Source organism: Fonticula alba (assembly GCF_000388065.1).
Source record: "Fonticula alba strain ATCC 38817 unplaced genomic scaffold supercont2.1, whole genome shotgun sequence".
Lineage (NCBI taxonomy): Eukaryota > Rotosphaerida > Fonticulaceae > Fonticula > Fonticula alba.
In genome coordinates this window covers 4,333,932-4,353,372 of record NW_009242971.1, presented here as the reverse complement: position 1 = coordinate 4,353,372, position 19,441 = coordinate 4,333,932, and the positions used below count along the sequence as shown (strand labels likewise).

General features: G+C 63.9%; 5 protein-coding genes across 6 annotated transcripts in view; 3 read left to right on the top strand and 2 right to left on the bottom strand.

Moving 5' to 3' along the window:
* The first annotated feature begins 2,060 nt into the window (after positions 1 to 2,060).
* On the top strand, positions 2,061 to 3,828 carry H696_00931 (S25 ribosomal protein). Its single transcript, XM_009494819.1, has 3 exons — positions 2,061 to 2,130; positions 2,825 to 3,061; positions 3,312 to 3,828. The coding sequence occupies exons 1-3, from the start codon at positions 2,128 to 2,130 to the stop codon at positions 3,447 to 3,449; spliced, it is 378 nt and encodes a 125-aa protein (XP_009493094.1). The 5' UTR covers positions 2,061 to 2,127; the 3' UTR covers positions 3,450 to 3,828.
* A 721-nt stretch (positions 3,829 to 4,549) lies between these two features.
* H696_00930 (hypothetical protein) lies at positions 4,550 to 7,891 on the bottom strand. The gene is made up of 7 exons (XM_009494818.1): positions 7,419 to 7,891; positions 7,067 to 7,276; positions 6,790 to 6,916; positions 6,478 to 6,716; positions 6,189 to 6,435; positions 5,099 to 5,790; positions 4,550 to 4,900 (listed from the first exon to the last, which is right to left on the bottom strand). The coding sequence occupies exons 1-7, from the start codon at positions 7,776 to 7,778 to the stop codon at positions 4,616 to 4,618; spliced, it is 2,160 nt and encodes a 719-aa protein (XP_009493093.1). The 5' UTR covers positions 7,779 to 7,891; the 3' UTR covers positions 4,550 to 4,615.
* Positions 7,892 to 11,610: 3,719 nt separating this feature from the next.
* Positions 11,611 to 11,926, top strand: H696_00929 (hypothetical protein; the record flags this gene model as incomplete). Its single annotated transcript, XM_009494817.1, has 2 exons — positions 11,611 to 11,735; positions 11,818 to 11,926. The coding sequence occupies 2 exons, from the start codon at positions 11,611 to 11,613 to the stop codon at positions 11,924 to 11,926; spliced, it is 234 nt and encodes a 77-aa protein (XP_009493092.1).
* Positions 11,927 to 12,736: 810 nt separating this feature from the next.
* Positions 12,737 to 14,068, top strand: H696_00928 (hypothetical protein). The gene is made up of 2 exons (XM_009494816.1): positions 12,737 to 12,809; positions 13,177 to 14,068. The coding sequence occupies exon 2, from the start codon at positions 13,184 to 13,186 to the stop codon at positions 13,907 to 13,909; it is 726 nt and encodes a 241-aa protein (XP_009493091.1). The 5' UTR covers positions 12,737 to 12,809; positions 13,177 to 13,183; the 3' UTR covers positions 13,910 to 14,068.
* Positions 14,069 to 15,258: 1,190 nt separating this feature from the next.
* The window catches only part of H696_00927, a gene marked incomplete at its 3' end in the record, with an annotated part of 6,256 nt that continues 2,073 nt past the window's right edge, over positions 15,259 to 19,441 (bottom strand). The window contains exons 7-10 of one of the 2 annotated variants that reach the window (XM_009494815.1): positions 19,048 to 19,351; positions 16,837 to 18,897; positions 16,357 to 16,578; positions 15,259 to 16,098 (exon numbers count right to left, since the gene is read on the bottom strand). In XM_009494815.1, coding sequence (XP_009493090.1) covers positions 15,259 to 16,098; positions 16,357 to 16,578; positions 16,837 to 18,897; positions 19,048 to 19,351 — 3,427 coding nt within the window. Of the gene's footprint in view, positions 16,579 to 16,836; positions 18,898 to 19,047; positions 19,352 to 19,441 lie in introns of both variants that reach the window. The other variant, XM_009494814.1, reaches the window with a different exon arrangement.

Here is a 19,441-nt window from a genome sequence, read left to right as displayed (position 1 = left end):
GCATATCCTCGGCTGTTGATCCACCAGGGCCCACCAATCCTCCTGCTCTCCTCTGCCCCTGCCCCGCTTGACGCGCATCTGCCCCTTCGCCTTGAGGAATATTCGGGCCATTGGCGGGGCCCTGGGAAGGAGACCGTCCCGGTAGGAAGGGCGAACAAGGGAGACCCTTCCATACCACGATCGACACCGGAGGGAACCGCGGCCCGGGGCCTTCTCCCGACAAATGATGGGGGGCTGCTGGAAGCACCCCGGGCCCCGGGGAACGAAAGATCGAGCCCGGCCGCCCTGTCTCCTGCGCCGGAGCCACTGGGCAGGTGTGGCAGGCACGCACGCCCGGGGGTGCAGTCTCTCCGAGTAGCGCCTTCGAGAGGCCTCCTCCAGGGTGGGGCCGGCAAAGGGTCCCCCATCACCAGGCCCCGCACGCCGGTGCCTCGCACAATGGGCCCCGGGGTGCCGCTGGGGCCGGCTGGCCTCGCCCTTCGAGTGCCCCGGACTGAAACATCGCCAGCCGAAAGGGGAACGCGGCACACCTCTCTGGGAAAATGGGCCCAAACAAACACTCGGCCCCCCGGAAAGAGCCAGGTTGTACACTGAACCGCGCCCGGGCCCGGCCCCACCCCCACTCCAAGCAGACTCAAGAGTGTCGACCGAGAGTGATGGCCGTCACCCCTGGAAGGACGCCCGCCACCTCGGCCAGGAGATCCCTCTCCTCGGGCTCGTCTGCAACGGGGACGCAGGGACCCGCTCGTGTTGGGCCGGCACGCCCTCTCTTTGAGCGAAGACGCCCCGGGCGGTCCACACCTCCCCAATGGCACCCAGAAAGTGTGGAAGAGAAGGGGGCAGAGCTGTTTGGAATTGTGCGGACGATCACGCCGGTGTCAGGCGGATCATATTTGAGATGTGTCCTCATTAAAAATGTCATAATAAAAGTCTTTTCTTCCGAAAATCGTAGCCCCTGTGGTGAGCTCAGTGGCTGGCCGAATGCGCTGCCTGTGCCTCCACCGGGGGTGGGACGGCCCTTTCCTCTTTCCCCGCCCATGGTCCCTGCCCCTTCCCCCCCCCCCCCGGTGTTCTGTTGTCTGCGGGTTCTCAGGGGGCGGCCTTCACGCCCGCCGGCTTTTTGGGCGAGCTTCACGCAGTGACTTCCTCGCCACCTCCGGCCGTGTTGGAACATTTGTCTGCGACGATAGTGGTCAGCTCGGTGTAGGTGGCGAGCGGGGTCGCCCCCGCCCGTTCCGGGTGTCGACCCCATCCGGTATGAACTCGATGCCAGCGGCTGGGGGGTGGTGGCAAGAGGGTGTGTGCGGGAGGGGGGGGGGCGAGCGTTCTGCCCCCTCCCCCGGCCCCCGGTGTAGGAGTGTGGGCCTTGGTGCGTGCGGGCTTGACCGAGGGGCTGTAGCTGACGGGGGCGGCTGGCTGGTGGCTCTCGGATTGAGGCCCAGAGGGCCTCCACCTGTGGCACCGAGGGGTGGGGGAGTCGGTGCCGGCGTGCTGTCTCTGGCCGTGGGGGGGGGGGGTCGGGGATATGGGATAACCAACCAACGGTCATCTTGGGAGGCTTGCTGGGAGGTATGCCGTGACAGGGCGCATCACCGGGGGCCCTGCGGCTTCCCACGGCTGGCTATTGTGCGTGCGGACCGCGAGCTGCGCAGCTCGGGGGGGAGGAAGTTCCCTCTGTCAGAGGTGTCCTCCCGGCGCGATCCTCTCGATCAGTTGCCCCCTTCTCCCGGCACAAGGGTGACGGGCGAGGTCCGGGGGGGGGGGGACGCAGTGTGAACGTGTGGCCGGGACGCGATCCCTCTGGCTCCCCCCCCCCCCCGCCCCTCCTTCCTGCGAGAACGGGGCACCGAGCGGGGACCGGCCGAAAGATCCCCCCCCATCTGCCCCTGGCGGCGGGGAGGGGGAGCCGAGAAAGCTGTAAGTGTGTGTGTGTGTGTCTGTGGTCCCCCCGGGCGGGGCGACGGGCGCCGGACAAGTTCCCCGACGCCCCGGCCCGGAGGGACTCCGTCTGGGTGTGGTCGTGGGCGCCTATAAGTGGATATAGCCCACCGCCACCCACGCCGCAGTGGTCTCTCTCACACATTCTTAATACTTTCAGTCTCTGTCTGTACTTTGTGGGTAGTAAGAATGGTTCGTCGTTTTTTCCTCCTCTCCTCTGGCTCTTTCTCTCGCTCTCCTGCCCTCTCCTCCCCCTGTTTCCCTTGCATTTGCGCCTTCTTCCCTCGCCCCATCTCGCCCACCCTCCCCTCCCCTCTCTCTCTCTCTCTCTCGATGGCTCTCTTGGAGTTGGACAGACAGTTGTGCCCGTGCTCGGAGATTGTGTCCATGTGCGCGCCTGTCCGCGCGCACCTGCGCATACATGTCGACTGGCTGGCCAGGCGCTCGCATGCGTCCCCTCTCTCAGGGGCGCGGCTCGCCCAGTCGTCGATGCGCGGCGCATATGTGCACGACAGGGCGGACCCATGTCTCCCTTTTCTGCTTGTGCCCGCGGTCTCCGTGCCTCCCCCTCCGGCCCCACTGATGTCGCGCACCACATTGGAGGCGACATACTGTTGTCGTCCTGCCTCCGTTGTGGGGGCGCACACCGCTGGTTGCCGTCTGTCTCCGATTTCCCACTTCCAACCGAGTCGTCTACCCCACCGGATGCATCTTTTTGGAGTTGCATCCGACGGCCCTCCGTTTCTCCTTCCTCTTTCTCTCTCTCTCTCTCTCTCTCGCCCATCCACCAGCACGTGGCCTCTCTCCTCGTGCCGGCCGTGCCAATGTTCCCCTCCCACTAACGACCCGCTCTTCTCGCTCCTCCCCCTGCCCGCATCTACGATAGGCCAAGCAAATCAAGACCAAGCAGCAGAAGGCCGCTGCCGCCGCCTCTCAGTCCCGCTCCAAGAAGAAGAAGTGGTCCAAGGGTAAGGTCAAGGACAAGGCTGACAACGTTGTCATCCTCTCCCCCGAGACCATCGACCGCATCAACAAGGAGATGACCACCGCCAAGGTTATCACCCCCTCCATCCTTGTTGAGCGCTACAAGATCAACTGCTCCGTTGCTCGCAGCGTCCTCAAGGTGCGCCCCAGTTTCGGCTCTCTCTCTCTCATGCGCCTTGGTTTGCCGCCGTGTCTCCCCCGCACTTGCGCGCGTGCGCGCGCATCGTCCGGGGCGTGACATCGCGCATTCCCAGGCGCCAGTCCGCTTCCCTTGTCTCCTTTCATTTGCGATTTTGACCGCCCGCATGCCGTGTTTCCCCTCCTAACATCCCCTCTCCTCCGCTGGCACATGTGGCCCCTTCCTCCTTTCCCCTTTCGCGCGCGTGTAGGGCATGCACACCGAGGGCAAGATCCGCCTCGTCGTTTCTCACAACGCTCAGACCATCTACACTCGCGCCATCGCCACCGCCGACGATGCTGCCGATGTTGTTGAGGACACCTCCTCCAAGGGCCGTCGCCGCAAGTAAATGCGCCGTTGCTGCCTTGTGGTCCCTGCCTCTCTAGGTTGGGAGATGTGATTTTGGCGGGCGCCAGGGGTGTGTTCCCCTGGTGTGTGATGTGCGAGCAAGGGAGAGAGTCCGGCATTGCGCGCGTGTGCCCGTGCACAACGTGTTCCCCCCCCCCGCGTGCGCGCAAACTCTCGACGGCCTCTCTTTCTTCGTATTTCTTCCCCTCCATCTCTCCTTCACTCTCTCTCTCGCTCGTGTGTGCCCGTGTATGCCTCCCCGTGCATTCCGCGGTACCCCGGGGCCTGGTTCGGCGCTCAAAGTGATACACATTGCCTCTCCAGTGTTTAGTTGCCCCTCGTTCCATCGCTGCTTTTGTGAATGTAGAAGTTCTTCCACACGTTGTGCCGCCCCCCTCCCCCCCCCTCCCCCTCGTGTGTTCCTCTTTGTCTCTCCTTCTCTGTCTCTCTCTGTTCATCGAAGGGGGATGCACGCATGGCGGCCTCTCTCTCTCTCTCTCTCTCTCTCTCTCTCTCTCTCTCTTTGTTTCCACGCCATCCTCCGGCATGGGGCGGTGTGTGTGTGTGTGTGTATGGCCTTTTTCTCCACGCGCGCAGTGGAAACGGAGGGGGTGAAGAGAATTGCTGGGGCCGAGAGCGAGTGCATTTTGCCTGTGTCTGCTATTTTGCTGCCCCCTCTCGGGCTGGCCTTCCTCTCTGGAGGTGCCGCGCCGCGCGCCAGCTTGTCTCGGGGGCCATGTGCGCGCGGCTTGGGACGGGAGGGGGGGGGCAGCTCTTGCATATCCGCACATCGTGCGCCCTGGCCCGGCGAGGAGAGGGAGCTCGGGCCCGGGGCCGGTCTGTGTGTCAGAGGCCTGGTCTTGTCATGGTGCACGGCTGTGTCTTCCCTGCCCCTCAGGCCGCAAGGCGGGAGACGCTGGCCGACATGCTACAACTCAAGAAACTCGTCAGCAAACACACGTGATCAAATAGTCTATTCTTTGCTCGCTGTCTGCAGCTCCCTCACGTGCGCGCCATAGCTCGTTGCCTCGGCTGGTGTGTGCGAGCGCGGCTGTTGGCGGAGAATGGACGCCCTGATCGCCATTCAGACTGGGGCACCGGGGGAGGGGGGGGGGGAGGGGGGACCGAGGGCACGCGGCGCCAAGGCCAGGCGCCATCTACACTGCCCTACCGCAGCCCAGCAGCCGCCGTTCCCATGGACGTGCCGACACGAACAAGAGTCTCGATCGGGCGCTGACTGTTGCGCTCGAGGTCGGAATCTGGCGTGAAGCGCCCGGGCTCAAAGAGGCAGACCACTGTGCTGCCACCGAATGCAAAGTAGCCGATTTCATCAAATCGGCGGATTTCCTCACCTACCCGGTGGGGCCCGGTGAAGACGATCGACCCGACCATCATGGCGCCCACAATGACATAAGCCACCAGGCCGAATTCCGGCGAGTCAATAACAAGCACCTGGTAGGGGGAGGAGAGGGGGAGAGAGAGAGGGAGAGTGGAGAGAGTGGAGAGAGTGGAGAGAGTGGAGACAGTGGAGAGAGTGGAGAGAGTGGAGAGAGTGGGGAGAGAGGAAAGAGGGGCGACACATCGGTTAGCACGAGCTGATGCACGGGATGTGGGGCAAGTCGGCAGAGAGGAGCAAGTGTCAGGACATACCACACGCTTGTTGTCCGTCAGCACGTCGATCTCCGTGCCTCGGATGGCCATCGGATTGACCGAATACAGGGCCCCCGGCACGTCGATGCACGCAACCACCCGGCCGGCCACTGGCGAGTGGAACCGGTGATAGTCTTGCGGTGCCAGACGACACAGGGCCAGGGCTCCATGATGGAAGCGGCTGGCATCCAGGCTGAGCCCGCCCGGGGCCAAGTCCAGCCGGAGGAGGGCCTCCAAACTGAAGTTCCGCCCTTTGATCCAGAGTCGCGTGGCATCGTTCACCGTTCGGAAGAGCGTCAAGCGGCAATCCGCCGGGACCAGGCAAATGCGCTCATCACCGGGACTGGCCATAGGCCGGGCCCCGGGCCGAAGAGGCCGGAAGAAGAACTCATTGAAGGTCTGATAGCCATAGTGCTGATCCGGCCGGCCGGGAGCCGGCGCCTCGAAGTCTTCCATGTTGATTTGATGGAAGTCCACAAAGCCCGCGATGTACTGGGCACTGCGTGGGTCGTTGTACTTACGCCCCTGGCGGATGCTCAGCCGGAGGAAGAGATTCCGGATGGTGGCCGACTCCAGGCTTCGGCGAAGGAGCTGGTTTTGGTTGTAGAGGGCCCGAATGGACAGCCGCACCGCCGAGGGGATGGTCTCCACCATGGCCAGCCCAGTGGCTCGATCCACGACACTGATGGAGCCTGATCGATGGAGCAAATCCAGCAACGCCCGAGGGGCAAGGTGCGACCGCGACTCGGGGTTAGTCAGGGTCGCGGCTGCCAGAGCCAGGGCCACAGCGGCCAGGTGCTGCGGGGGTCCGAGTGCCAGCAGGCTGATCGTGGCCAGCAGGGCGCATGCCACCGCCGCGGGGAGCCATAGCTCCCTGTGGGCGACAAATGCCGGCCATGCGGCGCTCAGTGGGCCGACTGTCCGCCTCCCCCCCCAGGAAAATGAGACCGGGTGTCAGGTCACACACACACACACACACACACACACATATGCAGACACATATCTGCGCATGCATACAAGTCACACAGGAGAACACTGACACCAGGAGAGAGGGGGGCAATATTTGACTTGGCACAGGGGGGATGCGTACTCTTTAGATCCCCTGCGCGATGTGGCCGGCGAAGGATTCGCGCGATGCGACCTCGCCGCGCCTGTGCCTCTGAAAAGAAGGCCCCAACAATGAATGGGTTCTCGGAATACGCGTGGGTCATCTCCTCGGGCAGGGAGAGCACCATATCAGCGCCAGCCTCGCCCAGGGCACGGTCCAACTCGGCCAGGTACTCCGTCGAAGCGGCTACCGGATAGGCAGCCGCGGGATCATCCGGGAGGGAGTCAGACTGAAAAAGGGCGTGGTAGGGGGGGGGAGACGATGAGCGCACATGGCAAGAGCCGCCCGAGGACAAGGACAGTGTGCTGGTACCAGTCCCATTTGCGGGCGCATCTCCTGACAGCAGCCCGAGAACCCTCTGGCTCGGTGCATGTAGGAGCGTATACGTCAAGCTATGTACCAGCAGGTAGCGCTTGGCCAGTGGGCCGGCCGTTTCGAGGTTCTCGAAGGCCGAGCAAACATGCATTGTCCACTGGTCGAGCAGGGTGGCCAAACGGTCCAGAGGTACGTCTACGCCTGGCTTTGTCAGTACCTGGGTGAAGAGACATGGGCCTATTGTGGTCTTTGCGGCGGACTGGCGCACCCTCAAGACATTGGCCACCGAGAGCCGCGTCAGCGTGCGCGAAGAAGGACTCTTGGATAGCACGCCAGGAAAGCAGCCGGCCAGCGATCGTCAAGGTGAAGGTCGCTTCGCTGGAACCGGTCGGGGACTGGGCAGACGGGCGTTTTTGGAGAGGGCCAACACGGAGCATGAAGCGACGCATGGTCAGCGAGGGAGGGCAAAAGAGCAGCACCAGCGGTATTTGTATAGCAGCAGCAGCAGCATCAGCAACATCAGCGCTAACAACAGACAGGCATACCATGATGCAGGGAATGGAGAACTGTTGGCGGTCGTCCCGTCGGAGGAGGGCCACATCCACATACCCCTCGCCAATGAGCTCGTTGCTGCTGGCCAGGCGCCGATGGCGATAGAGGGAGATCTTCAGCGGGTACTGGGTCTCATACGACCTCACAAGGAGAAAGGCCAATAGGTTGCCCTCCGGAAGCGGCGAGCGACCGTCGCGAAATACCTGATGCCGAGGGCAGTCGCAAATGCGTGTATGTGCGTGTGCGCTCATGTGTAAATATAGCAGCCATATGGACATCTGGCAAAGCTCTGGCCGAGGGTGACCATGGCGAAGCATGAATACCGAGGCAATAGGCGATGCGTACACTTGTCCGGAAGGTTGACATGCCGAAGGAAAACACCGCAAAGTGCCCAGCCGGCAAGGGGGCCTCAACCACATCGAGCGAGGTAATGCTCAGCAGCTCGAGCGGCGGCTGGCACAGGTCGGCCGAACACTGGCCCCCGACGACGCAGCTCACCGGCGGACTGTGTACGTCCGCCAGGCAGTCATGCCCGCAGGGGAGGATCGCCGGACGCTCGAGCAAGTGAGAGGTGCTCATGGCGGCCGGGGTGTTGCCACACTCCATGTCCTGAAGCAAAAGCCCGGAAAGCTCGGCGTCCGAGCCATCCCGAGGCAGAGTCAAGCGGTCAAGCGCCGCATGGCCATCATGGACGTGAGTGCCCATGGAAGTGATGAAGCCTGTGGGCCGCGAGCGGGGGCGTGTAATGAAGGGCAGGTGGATTGGCGGGGAGCAGAGGAGGAGGAACGGGGGACGAAGGGGTGTGTGTGTGTGTGTGTGTGTGTGTGTGTGCGTGTGTGTGGAGGGGGAGGAGGCAAGGAGGAGTGGGAGTGATGTTCTCTTGGATGTTTGTCCCGGCTGCAGGGGTGTCGTATGCATCCTCTTCGTGCGACATCTGGGACGGGGGTGCTATGCCAGATCGCCGGCGTGCTGAGTGTGCCGCCTCCCGGCCCCCCCCCTCCCCCCCGGCATGCACACACATATGCACACATTTTTGCCACTTCAATCGTAGGCCATCTGTGCCGGGGCCACCGGGTCTCCGCCCCTGTCCATGCCTTCATTCCTTTTCGCCGGCGGGGCCTTGGGCAGTTCCTTTTTTTTTTTGGGGCTGTGGCTGTTCGTCGGGCGACAGGGTGCCTTCTTGCCCGTGGTCGGTGCTCATTTTTTCGCCCAACCGCGCAGGCACCCGCAACCCGGGCCTGTTCACCGGGCACGGTGGCCTTGGAGCCGCACCCTCCACGCGCGCACGGCTGTTGGGTAGAGGTGTGTGTCTGCTCCTTCTTCGCCAGCGGCCTGGCCGTTCCTTTTGTCGCTGCTCCCGCGACATCGCGACTCGGCGATCTTCCGCGCCGGGCCACGCAAGCCCGGCGCCCCCGGAGAGCGGCGAACGAGGAGTGCGCCATCACAGCACGGCAGCGAGGATGGATGCCGGCATACGGAAGGACAAAGATCTTCCGGGTAAACAACCTACTGCCAATGGTCCCACATTCCCACAATGCAGGGGGGGGGGAGGGGCCGAGCGTCCCCTCTCTCGGTTGCTTGGCCCACCCGGGGCGGTCTTTCCTCGTGCTGCCTGTTGGGTCCTTTCCCTGGGCCAGGCCGTCGTCACCAAGACGAATGGAAAAAGGGCGACCCGGGTGCCCGGCACAAAAGACAGAGGAACAGGGCCCCAGGGGCCTGGATTTTCAACCCCCCAAGGGGAACCTCATGCGGTTGGTGTCTCCTCGTCCGGGCTTGCAGCCCGGACGACCACACCCAGCCTCCCCCGCTTCCCGGTCCCCAAAATGCCTGCAAACATGTTCTTGCCCTGTGCTGCCGCACGTTCGCAGGGCTGGCCCTTCTCAGGCACGAAAGGGTGGTGCTAATGACGATGAGAGGGGACCGCCCCTGCCTGAAAAGGGGCCTGGTGCGCCCGTTGGGATTTGGGTTGACAACCGCGAGAGATCACGCACAAGATGGGCACATCACGCACACAGTCACGCGGGCATTCGTATAAGTTCCGATCCGGGTATTTTTGGTCCTTGGCGTTGGTGTCCGGGTGGATGCCCTGGTTGGGGCCTCTCCTGTGGGTGAGGACGCATGTTGGACATCTCGTCTTCCTGCTGTTACTTCGGGGGGGGGGGGGGGGTCTTCCCCTCTTCGGCCTGGCCATTTTTGTGTCCAGCCGGCGAGTAGGAGGGAGATGAGAGAGAGAGAGCTTGAAAGCGGGTCTACCTCTCTCCTGGCTCTGGGCAAGTAGCTCTACCCTCGTTTCACGCTTGGGCTGCCGATCCAAGGTGTGGGGAGGGGGACTGGCTCTGTGTTTGGATACAGCAGGCAGGGTTATGTGCCGCATGTTTCCTGTCCTGTGGAAAGGGGCCCCCGGGAGAGGGCGAGGGCAAGCGATGGTGGTGACATCCATGAGGATCGGCTGTGGTGGGGCGCTCCTACCCCTCTCTGTGGACGAGGGAGTTTTTGTAGCCCCCAGGGGTTCCGCGCTGGGGCGGATCTCCTCTTTCTGGCTCGGCCTGCCTGTTTCTTGGCTCGTGGGTGGCTGTGCCCCGCTCCTCGCCCCCTCCTTTGCCTCGTCGGCCAGTTGGCTGATGCCCTTCCCGGATATGTGCCTCCCGGGAAACCGGAGGAGTAGCCCCCCGTGGAGGGGAGGCTCTACACAGGGCACAGACCCTGGGGCTGGGGCGGCCAGACCTGGGAAGGACAAATATGGGTGCGCGTCTCGCTCATCTCTTTGGCCGCCTCCCCCTGTCCGGGTGCTCTTGGCATCTCAGCAGCTGGTTGTACTGTTGCCAGCGCCTACCGTGGGAGGTTTGCCCTGTGGGATTGCATCGAGCCAGAGCCCTCTACCGCACGAGGTGCATCTTCCTATGTGTCTGCCATTAGTTCTATTTTCCACGCTCGGGCGCGTGGACGAGTGGCAGTTATTTCCACGCGATCGCATCCATTGGACACGCTGGCACATACACACACACACACACACACACACACACACACACACACACACACACACACACACACACACACACACACACACGAAAAATAAGGACACTCCGCTGCGCATGGGAGAGGGGCGCATTCTGACATCCCCCCTCCCATCCAGCCAGTCTTGGCCGCACAACACCACGAGGAATTCCGTGGCCCGGACCCGTGGCACGCTCAAAGGCCGAAACTCCCTCGATCTACCTTTTGGTCTGGGAATCTTCGAAATGCCTCCCAAGGGACTTCGGATGAATTGATCTCCTCTGCACCGGGGGGCGGGAGGGGGGGGGGGGGGTCGTGTTAATTTTCCCTCGAGATCCTTGGGCCAGTTTTGAGGAGGATTTCGCCGATCCTTCATACCAGCCAGACCAATGACTATCGCGTACAAAGATGAAGCCCCCTGGGGCCGCGAGGCGAAGGACCGACGGCAGGCTGGGAGGACCTGGGAGGTGTTGAAGCTCCAAGCCTGGAGCTGCCGGCTCACCGAGAGTAACGAGGGGGACCTCGTCGCTCGTTGGGAGGGGCCAGACGCATGCCCCCGCTTTTGACATGTTTGATTGCCTGCTCTTCACGGCCCCTCCACATCGACGCCACGCCCAGCGCTTGGCTTCTCATGCCCTGACGAATGACCCACTTGGGGTCCCATACGCCTCCCCATGCTCGTGCTTTGAGCGAGGGGGGAGGGGCGATTGTTCGCGCAGGAATTCTTAGTCGCCCCTGGCTCCTGGTAGGAGGAGATGGGGACTAGGCGGGGGGGGGGGGGGGGGGGGCCCCCCCGTCCCGCCCCCCGGGCACGCCCCCAAGGGGCGGGGCGGGGGGGGGCGGGGGTGGGGGGGGGGGGGGGGGGGGGGGGGGGGGGCGTGGGAGGGTCAGGAAAAGTGGCCAGAAAAAGGTGGCACAGGCCTCGGCTGCGGGGGTGAGCGCCAAGGAAAAGGCAATATTTTATTGGGAAAAAAAATAAATCCCACCGCAGCCTCCCCAGAGTGCACAACACGCCCACAACATACAATCATCAAAAAGCGCAGGGCGGGCGCACCGCCCGCGGCTGCCGCGCGCGGCCGAGAAGAACCCCGACGACCGCCGGCCCCGGGCCGGCGCCCCCTACAGCGCGCCCGGCAGAAGTGGCTGACCCCGGGGCCGGGGCCGGGGGGGGGGGGGGGCCGCCTCCTTGTAGCCTCTGCGTGTGCGCCACCGCCAAATACGATAAACCCCACCAGTGGATGATAGCCGTGTTTGGTTTCACAGCATGGCATCGGCCAGGGCGCACACCCGCCATTTCCCCGAGCCGCACGCCGGGTGCTGTTGTCACACTTGCTTGAAGAGCGTGCCGCGAGAGCAGCCAAGTTTGCTTCGGCTGCTCGGCGAGACCCTTGTCCGCACGCCGGCAGCCCTGGCTGTCATGCTATCTGCCTTGGCCGGTGGTTTGCATGTATGCCCGGGAGCTGAGGACACTCAAAGTATGTGCCCTCAGGGGGGGGAGGGGGGGAGGGGGGTAGATGTCCAAGGCAGCTAGAGGCCTTGATTAATGCGGGCTCCATCGGTTTGGGCGTTGTGGGTGGTCTTATCCCGGGACACTGGGCCTGCTCGGCTGCTGCTGCTGCTGCTGCTGCTGCTGCTGCTGCTGCTGCTGGTGGTGGTGGTCCGCTCCCCGTGCGGCTTTCGCCCCCTTCTGACGACCTCCCCCGCGTATGGCTCCAGGCGGCTCCTCCTGGCCCCCCTTCCCACGATATAGGCTCGGCGATCTCGCCGACATGTGCCCTCAGCAGTACGTCTCCATCCAATACGGGCCGGCCAAACACCGGCCCAGAACCGGCGGCCGGAGTTCTGGGAGCCGCGGGTAATTTCACCCACAACCTGCGGTGCTCGGGCTGCCCGTCCCCCCCCCCCCCCGGCCTCGTTGCCTCCTCTCTTCCGTGGTCCGATTCTGTGTGGGGTACCAGATGTTGGCTGATGTCCAACCAGCCGGCACAATTGCGGCTCCCTGGGCAGACCCATCATAAGCATCCTCCCTGGCGCGTGCCCCATTCTTTGGCTCTTCGGTGGCTTGTCTCTGGCGGGGCCGATCCGCCCCCTACCATGGAGCCCCCCCAAGGTGCGGTCTCCCCCTTGGCAGTCAGGACAAACGAGGTGGTGTGGTTGCGCACAGCCCCGCCCCCGGGGCCCGGCCGTGGCGGTCGGCTCACGCCCACCTCCCCCGGGCCTCACCCGGCGAGCCCCTCTGGGCAAAGCGGCTGGCGCGTCCCCCCCCCCCCCGCCCCCCCCGGGCCGGCTTCATCTCAGTCAGATCTTACTCCGGGCCAGGGGAAAGCACCCGCGCGCCAGTGTCCCAATCAAGGCGCCCCTCTTTGAATATGCTGGTGCGCGGGTCACACACGCCCAGGAGGCTGGCTGTGGTCTGCCGGCATGGCCTCGGCAGGTACCAGACGGCCACCCCGTCAAGGTGTGCCGCCACGATCTTCCAACGTTGGCCATTGTGCCATCCTCTTGAGGTGGCAGCCCTGCCCCGAGAAAAGCGCGACAGCGCCCGGGCAGACCCCTTCCTCCTCCCTCCCCCCGCCTCGCCCCCTCCCCACCCTACCCCCCTCCTGCATCTCTTCCTGCCCTTTGGTTGCCACTAGCGGTGCCAGTCTCTGCGTCCTGCTTACCGCTCTCTCACCGGGATCTTCGCCTGCCACCCTGCCACCCCGAGCCTTCTTGCATTTCAGCATTCCCTCTGGCGATCCTGTACGTAACTCCCGGGGCCCCGGTGCCCATTGCCCACCAAGACTTCCTTCGACAGATCACCGGACGCCTCCTCCCGGCGCCCGGTCTCCTTTGTAGAAGGCCCGCTCTGGCATGTCCTGCCTCTTGCGCGCGCGCGCGCGCGCCCTCTTCCTCGCTATCTATCTATCTATCTATCTATCTATCTATCTATCTATCTCTCTCTCTCTCTCTCTCTCTCGTTCTCTCTCTCTCTCTCTCTCTCGCGCGCGCGCTCTCTCTCTCTCTCTCGTTCTATCGCTCGCTGGCTCTTTGTCTCCTTTAATTTCTCACTGCCAGTCAGTCTGACCTTCATCCTCGGCTGCCCTTCTGCTTGCCCACCGCTTAGCAGTCCCACAATGAAGGCACCCCCCTCTGCTCCCGCCCCCTCGTCGGGCACGTCCTCTGGATGGCTTGTGGGCTCGCGCTCTACCAAGTATGAGGAGCTCGCCCATGACTCGACGGTAGGCCCGACCGGTCCCAAGGGGCCCACCCAGCCCACTCCTCACTCGCGGATCCTGGCCTTTCGCCGAGAGCTGGCCCGCATCCTGGGCGACTTCCTGGTGGCAATCGTCGTCCTGGCCGGAGTGCATGTGGCTCTCAGCCGGTCAGAGGTGTCGGCCACCCTTCCCGTGGATCAGTCTCCGGCCTGGACCGTGGGACTCGGGGGGGCCGCGGTCGGCCTTTTGGGGGCTGCCAGTCTGGCTGGCTGCTTGCATCTTACATCTTACGAGAAGATGCTCTACTTCGTCAAGAAGGCCTCCACCATTGTCTCCTTCTTCCTGACCATGAGCTACTTCATCTACTTCATGTCCACCGTGCGCGAGCTGTCCCTTTTGGCGCGGACTTTCTGCCATGGGTTCCAAATTGCCACGGCCATCATCTCGCACATCCGCCTGCAGGATATGCCCGATCTGGGACTGGTTCCCATGACCGGACGCGGGGTAGTCGACGAGGATTCCGAGGACCGCTTCCCCAGCGCCTGCTCCTATGATCAGGAATTCTCCGAGGAGTACCTGCGCACCATTTTCCACAAGCGCCGCCCGCGGCCCACGCCCAACATCGAGCGGCTGCTGAACATCTAGGCCAAACGGAGGCGTGGGCATGTATGTGCTTGGCAGGCGCCCGTATGCATGCACGTGCGTGATCATAGCCACAACCAGTAGTGTACACACACACATACACATCTGCCTGTGCTTGTGTGGGGCCTTGAGCATGCTAGGTGCGATCAGGGGGAAAGGAACCCCCCCCCCCCCCCCCGAAGAAGATCGAGGGCATGTGAGTCAGCTCGACCTCCAAAAAAAGAAGAAAAAAGAACAAGCGAGGACAGGCGTGTGCGCCCCCTTTGCATCCTCCCTGTTTGGTGCCCCCCCCCCCCCCCCCCCCCCCGGCCTAGCCGGCCTATCGCGGGGAGGCGCTTTCCTGGAAAAGCCCGGTGGTTTGTGCCTTTCGCGCTCTCCCTGCCCGCCCCCACCCTCTTCCCGTTTTGCCAGCACATAGCGACTTTCATTCGCTGGCCTTTTGCTGTACAGCCTGTGGGCGCTACCTAGTGACATCGGAAAGGGGGATCGGAGGAAGAAAAAAGGGAGCGGGGGGACGATGTCCACGACCCGCACCATCACCTGAGTTCATCTGCCCGCCCTCTTCTCGCGTTCTCTTCATCTATCTCTCGCTCGCTCTCTGTCCTGCTCTCCGGCATCACCGCTTTTCGTGGTCGTGCAAGCTCACCAATGGGCATGACCACGATCTGCCCTGGCCACTCTTTCCGTCCCCGGCACCCGGTCTGCTCCTCACAATAGAAACACACTGGCTTTGCTGAACGCGATGATATGGTATCTCGGTGTCTTTGTGGGGAAAAGGAAGTGGCAGGCACTTTTGGGGATAGCGGCGTTCAAGGGGGGAGGAGCCACGCCTCAAGACAGGTGTGGGAACATGTGCACGCATGGGCTCGTGTGCGTCTCTGTGTGTCTGTGTGTGTGAGAGAGAGAGAGAGGCGGATATAGCCATATGTGAGGAATATGGAAATAAGAAGAGACAAGGAAAGAGAGAGAGAGAGAGAGAGAGGAAGGAGAGAGAGCTGGTGAGCTATTTCAAGGATGTGTGAGGATTTATTATTCTACCGAGAGGCTAAAAAAAGAGGGGAGAGAGAGGGGATGTGGGGGATGGTGTGGAGGAAAGAGGAAGGAGACTGTGTCCCGGGAGAGACAACCGGAAGAGAAATGCCAAATGCCCATCCTATGTCGACCCTTCGCCCTGCGCCTCCTTCTGTCTCGCACACTCTCACTCTCTCTCTCTCTCTTTTTTTCTCTCTCCCTCTCTCTTTCTGCCAGCCACCAAGAGGGTACATGCAGAGGGAGAGCGGAGGTGGGAGGAGGCGGGGCGGGGGCGGATCGGAGGGGCGACACCATGCAGTGCAGGGATGGCACATGCAGGGCTAGGACCGCGGCGTGCCAGCACTGTTGACAGTGCTGCCAGCAGTGGCCGACACGACCGAAGCCGAGGCTGAGGCTGAGGCCGAGGCCGAGGCCGAGGCCGAGGCGGAAGTAACTCCAGCCGAGGTGCTACTGGAGGAGAAGGACAGAGAGGCGGTCGAGGCCGAAGTTGAGGAAAGGGACGGCGAGGAGGCCGAAGCCCCGGCATTCCCGCCACCGGCCGTCGACGCAGACATGGCCGTCAACAGGAAGGAGGCCGATGAGGCGGCCGGCGAGGAGGACAGTGAGTGCGATGCGGTGACATTACCGACAGTAGGACGGATGTACGAGACATTGTTCGAGCTCCCTCCGGCATTCAGCGACGACAAGGAGGAGGCCGACATGGCGGTCGACGGCCGGCGCGAGGCCCCAGGCGACGGGGACCCCGGGGGCGAGGTCGACCGAAGGCCGACCACCCGTCCACCAGCCATGTCCAGCGAAGACCCGGGAGGGTGGGATATGGATGCCGACCGGGAAAGGGTATGGCGCATGGTGCCGCCACCACCACCACCACCACCACCGGCCAGCGGCGACGGGGCGTGTATCCCTGCCCCGCCGGCTGCCACATAGTGCGGCTGCAGGTGCAGCTGGCCCACCGAGGAGTCGGGCGAAGCCCGGATATTTGAAGGAGGGGAGCGGTGCTGGAACTGCTGCTGGAGAAGAAGCTGCTGCTGCTGCAGTGAGAGAGCCGTCGGAGTCGATGCACCGGAGGAGGCCCCGGAGCTGGTGCCTGGCCCGGCCATGCTGCTGGCCATGTGGTGGTGATGGTGGTGCGATCCGCCGGCCGACAGGAGGCTCGAGGGCTGGAAGGCCCGAGGAGTCGGCACCGGCGAGAGGAGGGTAGGCCGTGAGGTGTTAATGGACGACTCGGATGCCCGCCGGGGGGGGCGCAGCACCGGCGGCGGAGTGGTAGATGAGCCAGCACCGGAGCCCGAGAGGCCCGGCCCCCCGGCAGCGACCGTGCCAGAGAACGACGCCGACGAGGGAGATGCCATGCGCAGGGGAGACACATGCTGGTTCAGGGGCGAAATTCGAGGCGGACAAGGGGAAGAGCTACTTACGGAGCCAGGGGCCGGCATGGTGCCTGAGTGCAGGGGGCTGGTGTCGCGAGCACGGGCCTCGGTTTCTTCATTGACCCGAGCCACCTCCCGCTCGTTGCCGGGCTGGTACAGGTGGATGCCGCTGCTCTCGTCCTGCACGAGGTGCACGCTATGCTTCGGCGTTTCGTAGCTTGAGAGGGTCCGCGAAAGGGCCTCCATATCGGAACGCCGGTGGTGGGAAATCTGACCCATGGAAAGGGCGAGGGCGAGGGAAGGGGAGGCAGAAGCAAAAGAAGAGGTCGTCAATATGTGCGTGCGTGTGTGCGTGCGTGCGTGCGTGCGTGCGTGCGTGCGTGCGTGCGTGCGTGCGTGCGTGCGTGTGTCATGACCGACGACAGCTGGGCTGGATATGCGCGCTCCGCCACCCCCGGAAAAGGAACGAATGAAACACGGGCAAGAAGCCGAGAAGCCGAGAAGCCGAGAAGCACAAACAGGACGTACGGTCTTACGGTGGCGGCGGATGTGAGCCTGATGGGAGGAGGTAGTAACACCCGACTCCGGAGGGGGTCCCCCCGAGGAGGACGGGCCGCCAGCGCGCGGGGACAGCCCCGATGCCGAGCCAGCGGCAGCCATGTCGCCCCCCCCGGTCACCGGGGAGGGGCGCACATTCACCGAAGCCGTGCTGGTTATGGCACCCGGGGGGAGAGAACCCGACTCAGACCCGCCGGCACCGGCCGGGCGAAAACCCGCCGGATCGGTCGCCGACACGGCCACAGCAGATGCCGGGAGACCGGTCGAGGAAGAGCCAGCCGCACTGGCACCGGGTCCCCCAATGGCGGGCGCCTGTTGGCCCTGATTAAGGCCGAAAGGCGAGGCGCCGGAGAAAGCCAGTGCCGACGGGCAGGAGGGCCACCGCTGAAGGGGAGTCCCACTGGCCGAGCCCATGGCACCGCCGCCGCCGTGTCCACCGGCGGCGGCGGTAGTGGTGGTGGTGGTGGTGGTGGTGGTGGTCGTCGTCGTAGAGGCGGTTGCATGCACCGCTCCGCTGGCAGCCACCGTGGCAAAAGAGGGGGCCGCCCCGGGACCCGCGGAGGAGACCACCGAAGCCGACGCCACAGCCGCAGATCCGGAAGTGGCCACGGCCGACACCGTGACTGTCCCATCTTCCGCGGTGGCAGTGGGAGGGGGGGTGGCCGGGGAGGCCACGGTCACCTGCCCGGCCGGCTTCCGCTGCCCGGTTGCCGAGGCCACAACGACGCCAGGATCCTGGCTGCGCGCGTTGGCCGCGGCCACCAGGGCCGAGACCCGACCGGAGTCCGGGTCCGGCAGGGTGGGATCAGAGAAGCCGGCCGACTGGACAAAACCCGACGGCGTGGTGGCGGTGGCGGTGACAATGGTAGTGGTCCCAGAGTCGGACTTTTCAGCACCCGGTGGCGACCGCTGACTACCATGGCGCTTGAGCCCCTCCCCGCCCGGGGAGGATGGCGGCTGTGGTGGCGATGATTGCCGCGATGGCTGCGACTGCTGCTGCTCCTGCTGCTGAGTCACGGTGATGGTTGCCTGGCAGGCGGGGGCAGACGAAGCCGTGGCCGTGGCCGTGGCCGTGACAGTGGCAGCAGGAGCATGCTCAGATGCGGACCCCGGCTCGAGGGGACACATGCAGGGCGCCCCGTGATCGGCAACGGCGTGCTCCGCATCGTCATCCTCACCGGCATCTGCGTCACGCGAGGCACCGATGGGGCCGCCGCTTCCGCCGAGAGCCGCGATGGCTGCGGCATCGCCAGCACGCGCGGCCTCCTCCAAACCAACAGCCACCCAAAGGGCCAAGTTCTTTTCCATCAGCCCGACCGGAATGTAGAAGACATCAACCAGCTTGGCGATTTCCGAGTAGAAAGGCAGCGACACCTTGCCGATGAATTCCCGCTGGGTATCCCACAGGTCCATGGTTCCCGAACCATAGGGAATCATCGGCAGATTGCGCTCCTTCTCCAATTGTCCCTGCGAGACGAATTCGTCTCGCAGGACATACGACCAGGCCTTGGCGATCGGGAAGTCGCGACCGGTGTTGCTCAAATCCGACGCCTTGATGAGACTGGTCATCACCAAGTCCACATCTCCCTTGTTGATGGAGGACAGCGGCTCCATCCGGCCGCCGGAGTTCAGGCTCGACGATGACGGCGAATCCGCCCCCGAGGAGAGAGAAGACCCGGCATCTGGCTGGGCACCGGCGGCCGCGGCATCGCCAAGCTCGGCCGATCCACTGCTGGACAGGAGCGACCCATTGCTGGATAGGTCGGAGCTGCTGGAGTTCGATGAGCACGGCGGCAGGACAGGGGCCGTGCGGTTTCGACAGCTGCCGATGAACTCAAAGTGCATGGCCATATCCGTGGACAGGATGGCCGACCGGACATGGCGCTGGAAATAGTCCCAGTCGGCCGAGGTCAGCGACCCGAGGAAGAAGAGGTCCGCCCGCTCGAGTAGACAGAAGGTGAAGGTCGTATGTAGGTGCTCCAGGACGCTGGTGTTGTTGTAGAGCATGGACAGGGCATTGCGCGCATTGACCTGCGTGCCATCGGGAACGAGATGGGAGCCGTTGGGGGGAGGGGGGGGGGAGGAGGCGGAGAAGGAGGAGGAGGGCGAGCGGGAGAGTGAGACACAATGGGCCGGATAGAGCAACGCGCATGTGCAGATGACATCACAGGCAGAGCATACATGATAGAAGTTGTTGAGCCCCGGGTGGCACAAGTCGTGGCACAGCGAGGAGATGGCCAGCGTAAGGACATCCAATGGCCGGAGGATGGCCCGCTGCTGGGGGCTCATGTTCAGGACAAACCATTGAACCGACTGGAGGACATCCACCGCGTGGGCAAAGTTGTGATAGGGGTTGTCGCGGTAATTGGCCTGCACAGCCAGGACGAAGCGCTTGAAGCGGTCCATGTCGACTGAAAAGGTGCTGAGGAGGTCGAGGTTCTGGAAAATGTACAGAACACTCGTGAGGAGCTGGGTCTGGGTGAGGCTGCTCGGGAGAGGGGAGGAAGGGGGCCGGCGGGGGGGGGGGGGGGGGGGGGGGGAGGGATGCTTGTTTACTTGGCTCCGTGTGTGCGGG

What these genes read in the sequence shown, in the direction of transcription:
- H696_00931 (XM_009494819.1), top strand. An exon ending in TTGCTCGCAGCGTCCTCAAG is followed by an intron (nt 3,062 to 3,311) that starts GTGCGCCCCAGT and finishes GCGCGCGTGTAG; the next exon opens with GGCATGCACACCGAGGGCAA.
- H696_00928 (XM_009494816.1), top strand. Translation starts at nt 13,184, where the DNA reads ATGAAGGCACCCCCCTCTGCTCCCGCCCCCTCGTCGGGCACGTCCTCT.
- H696_00930 (XM_009494818.1), bottom strand. Translation starts at nt 7,778, where the DNA reads ATGGGCACTCACGTCCATGATGGCCATGCGGCGCTTGACCGCTTGACT. An exon ending in TGTCAACCTTCCGGACAAGT is followed by an intron (nt 7,277 to 7,418) that starts GTACGCATCGCC and finishes CCTCGGCATCAG; the next exon opens with GTATTTCGCGACGGTCGCTC. An exon ending in TCGCGCAGGGGATCTAAAGA is followed by an intron (nt 5,791 to 6,188) that starts GTACGCATCCCC and finishes TCCATCGATCAG; the next exon opens with GCTCCATCAGTGTCGTGGAT.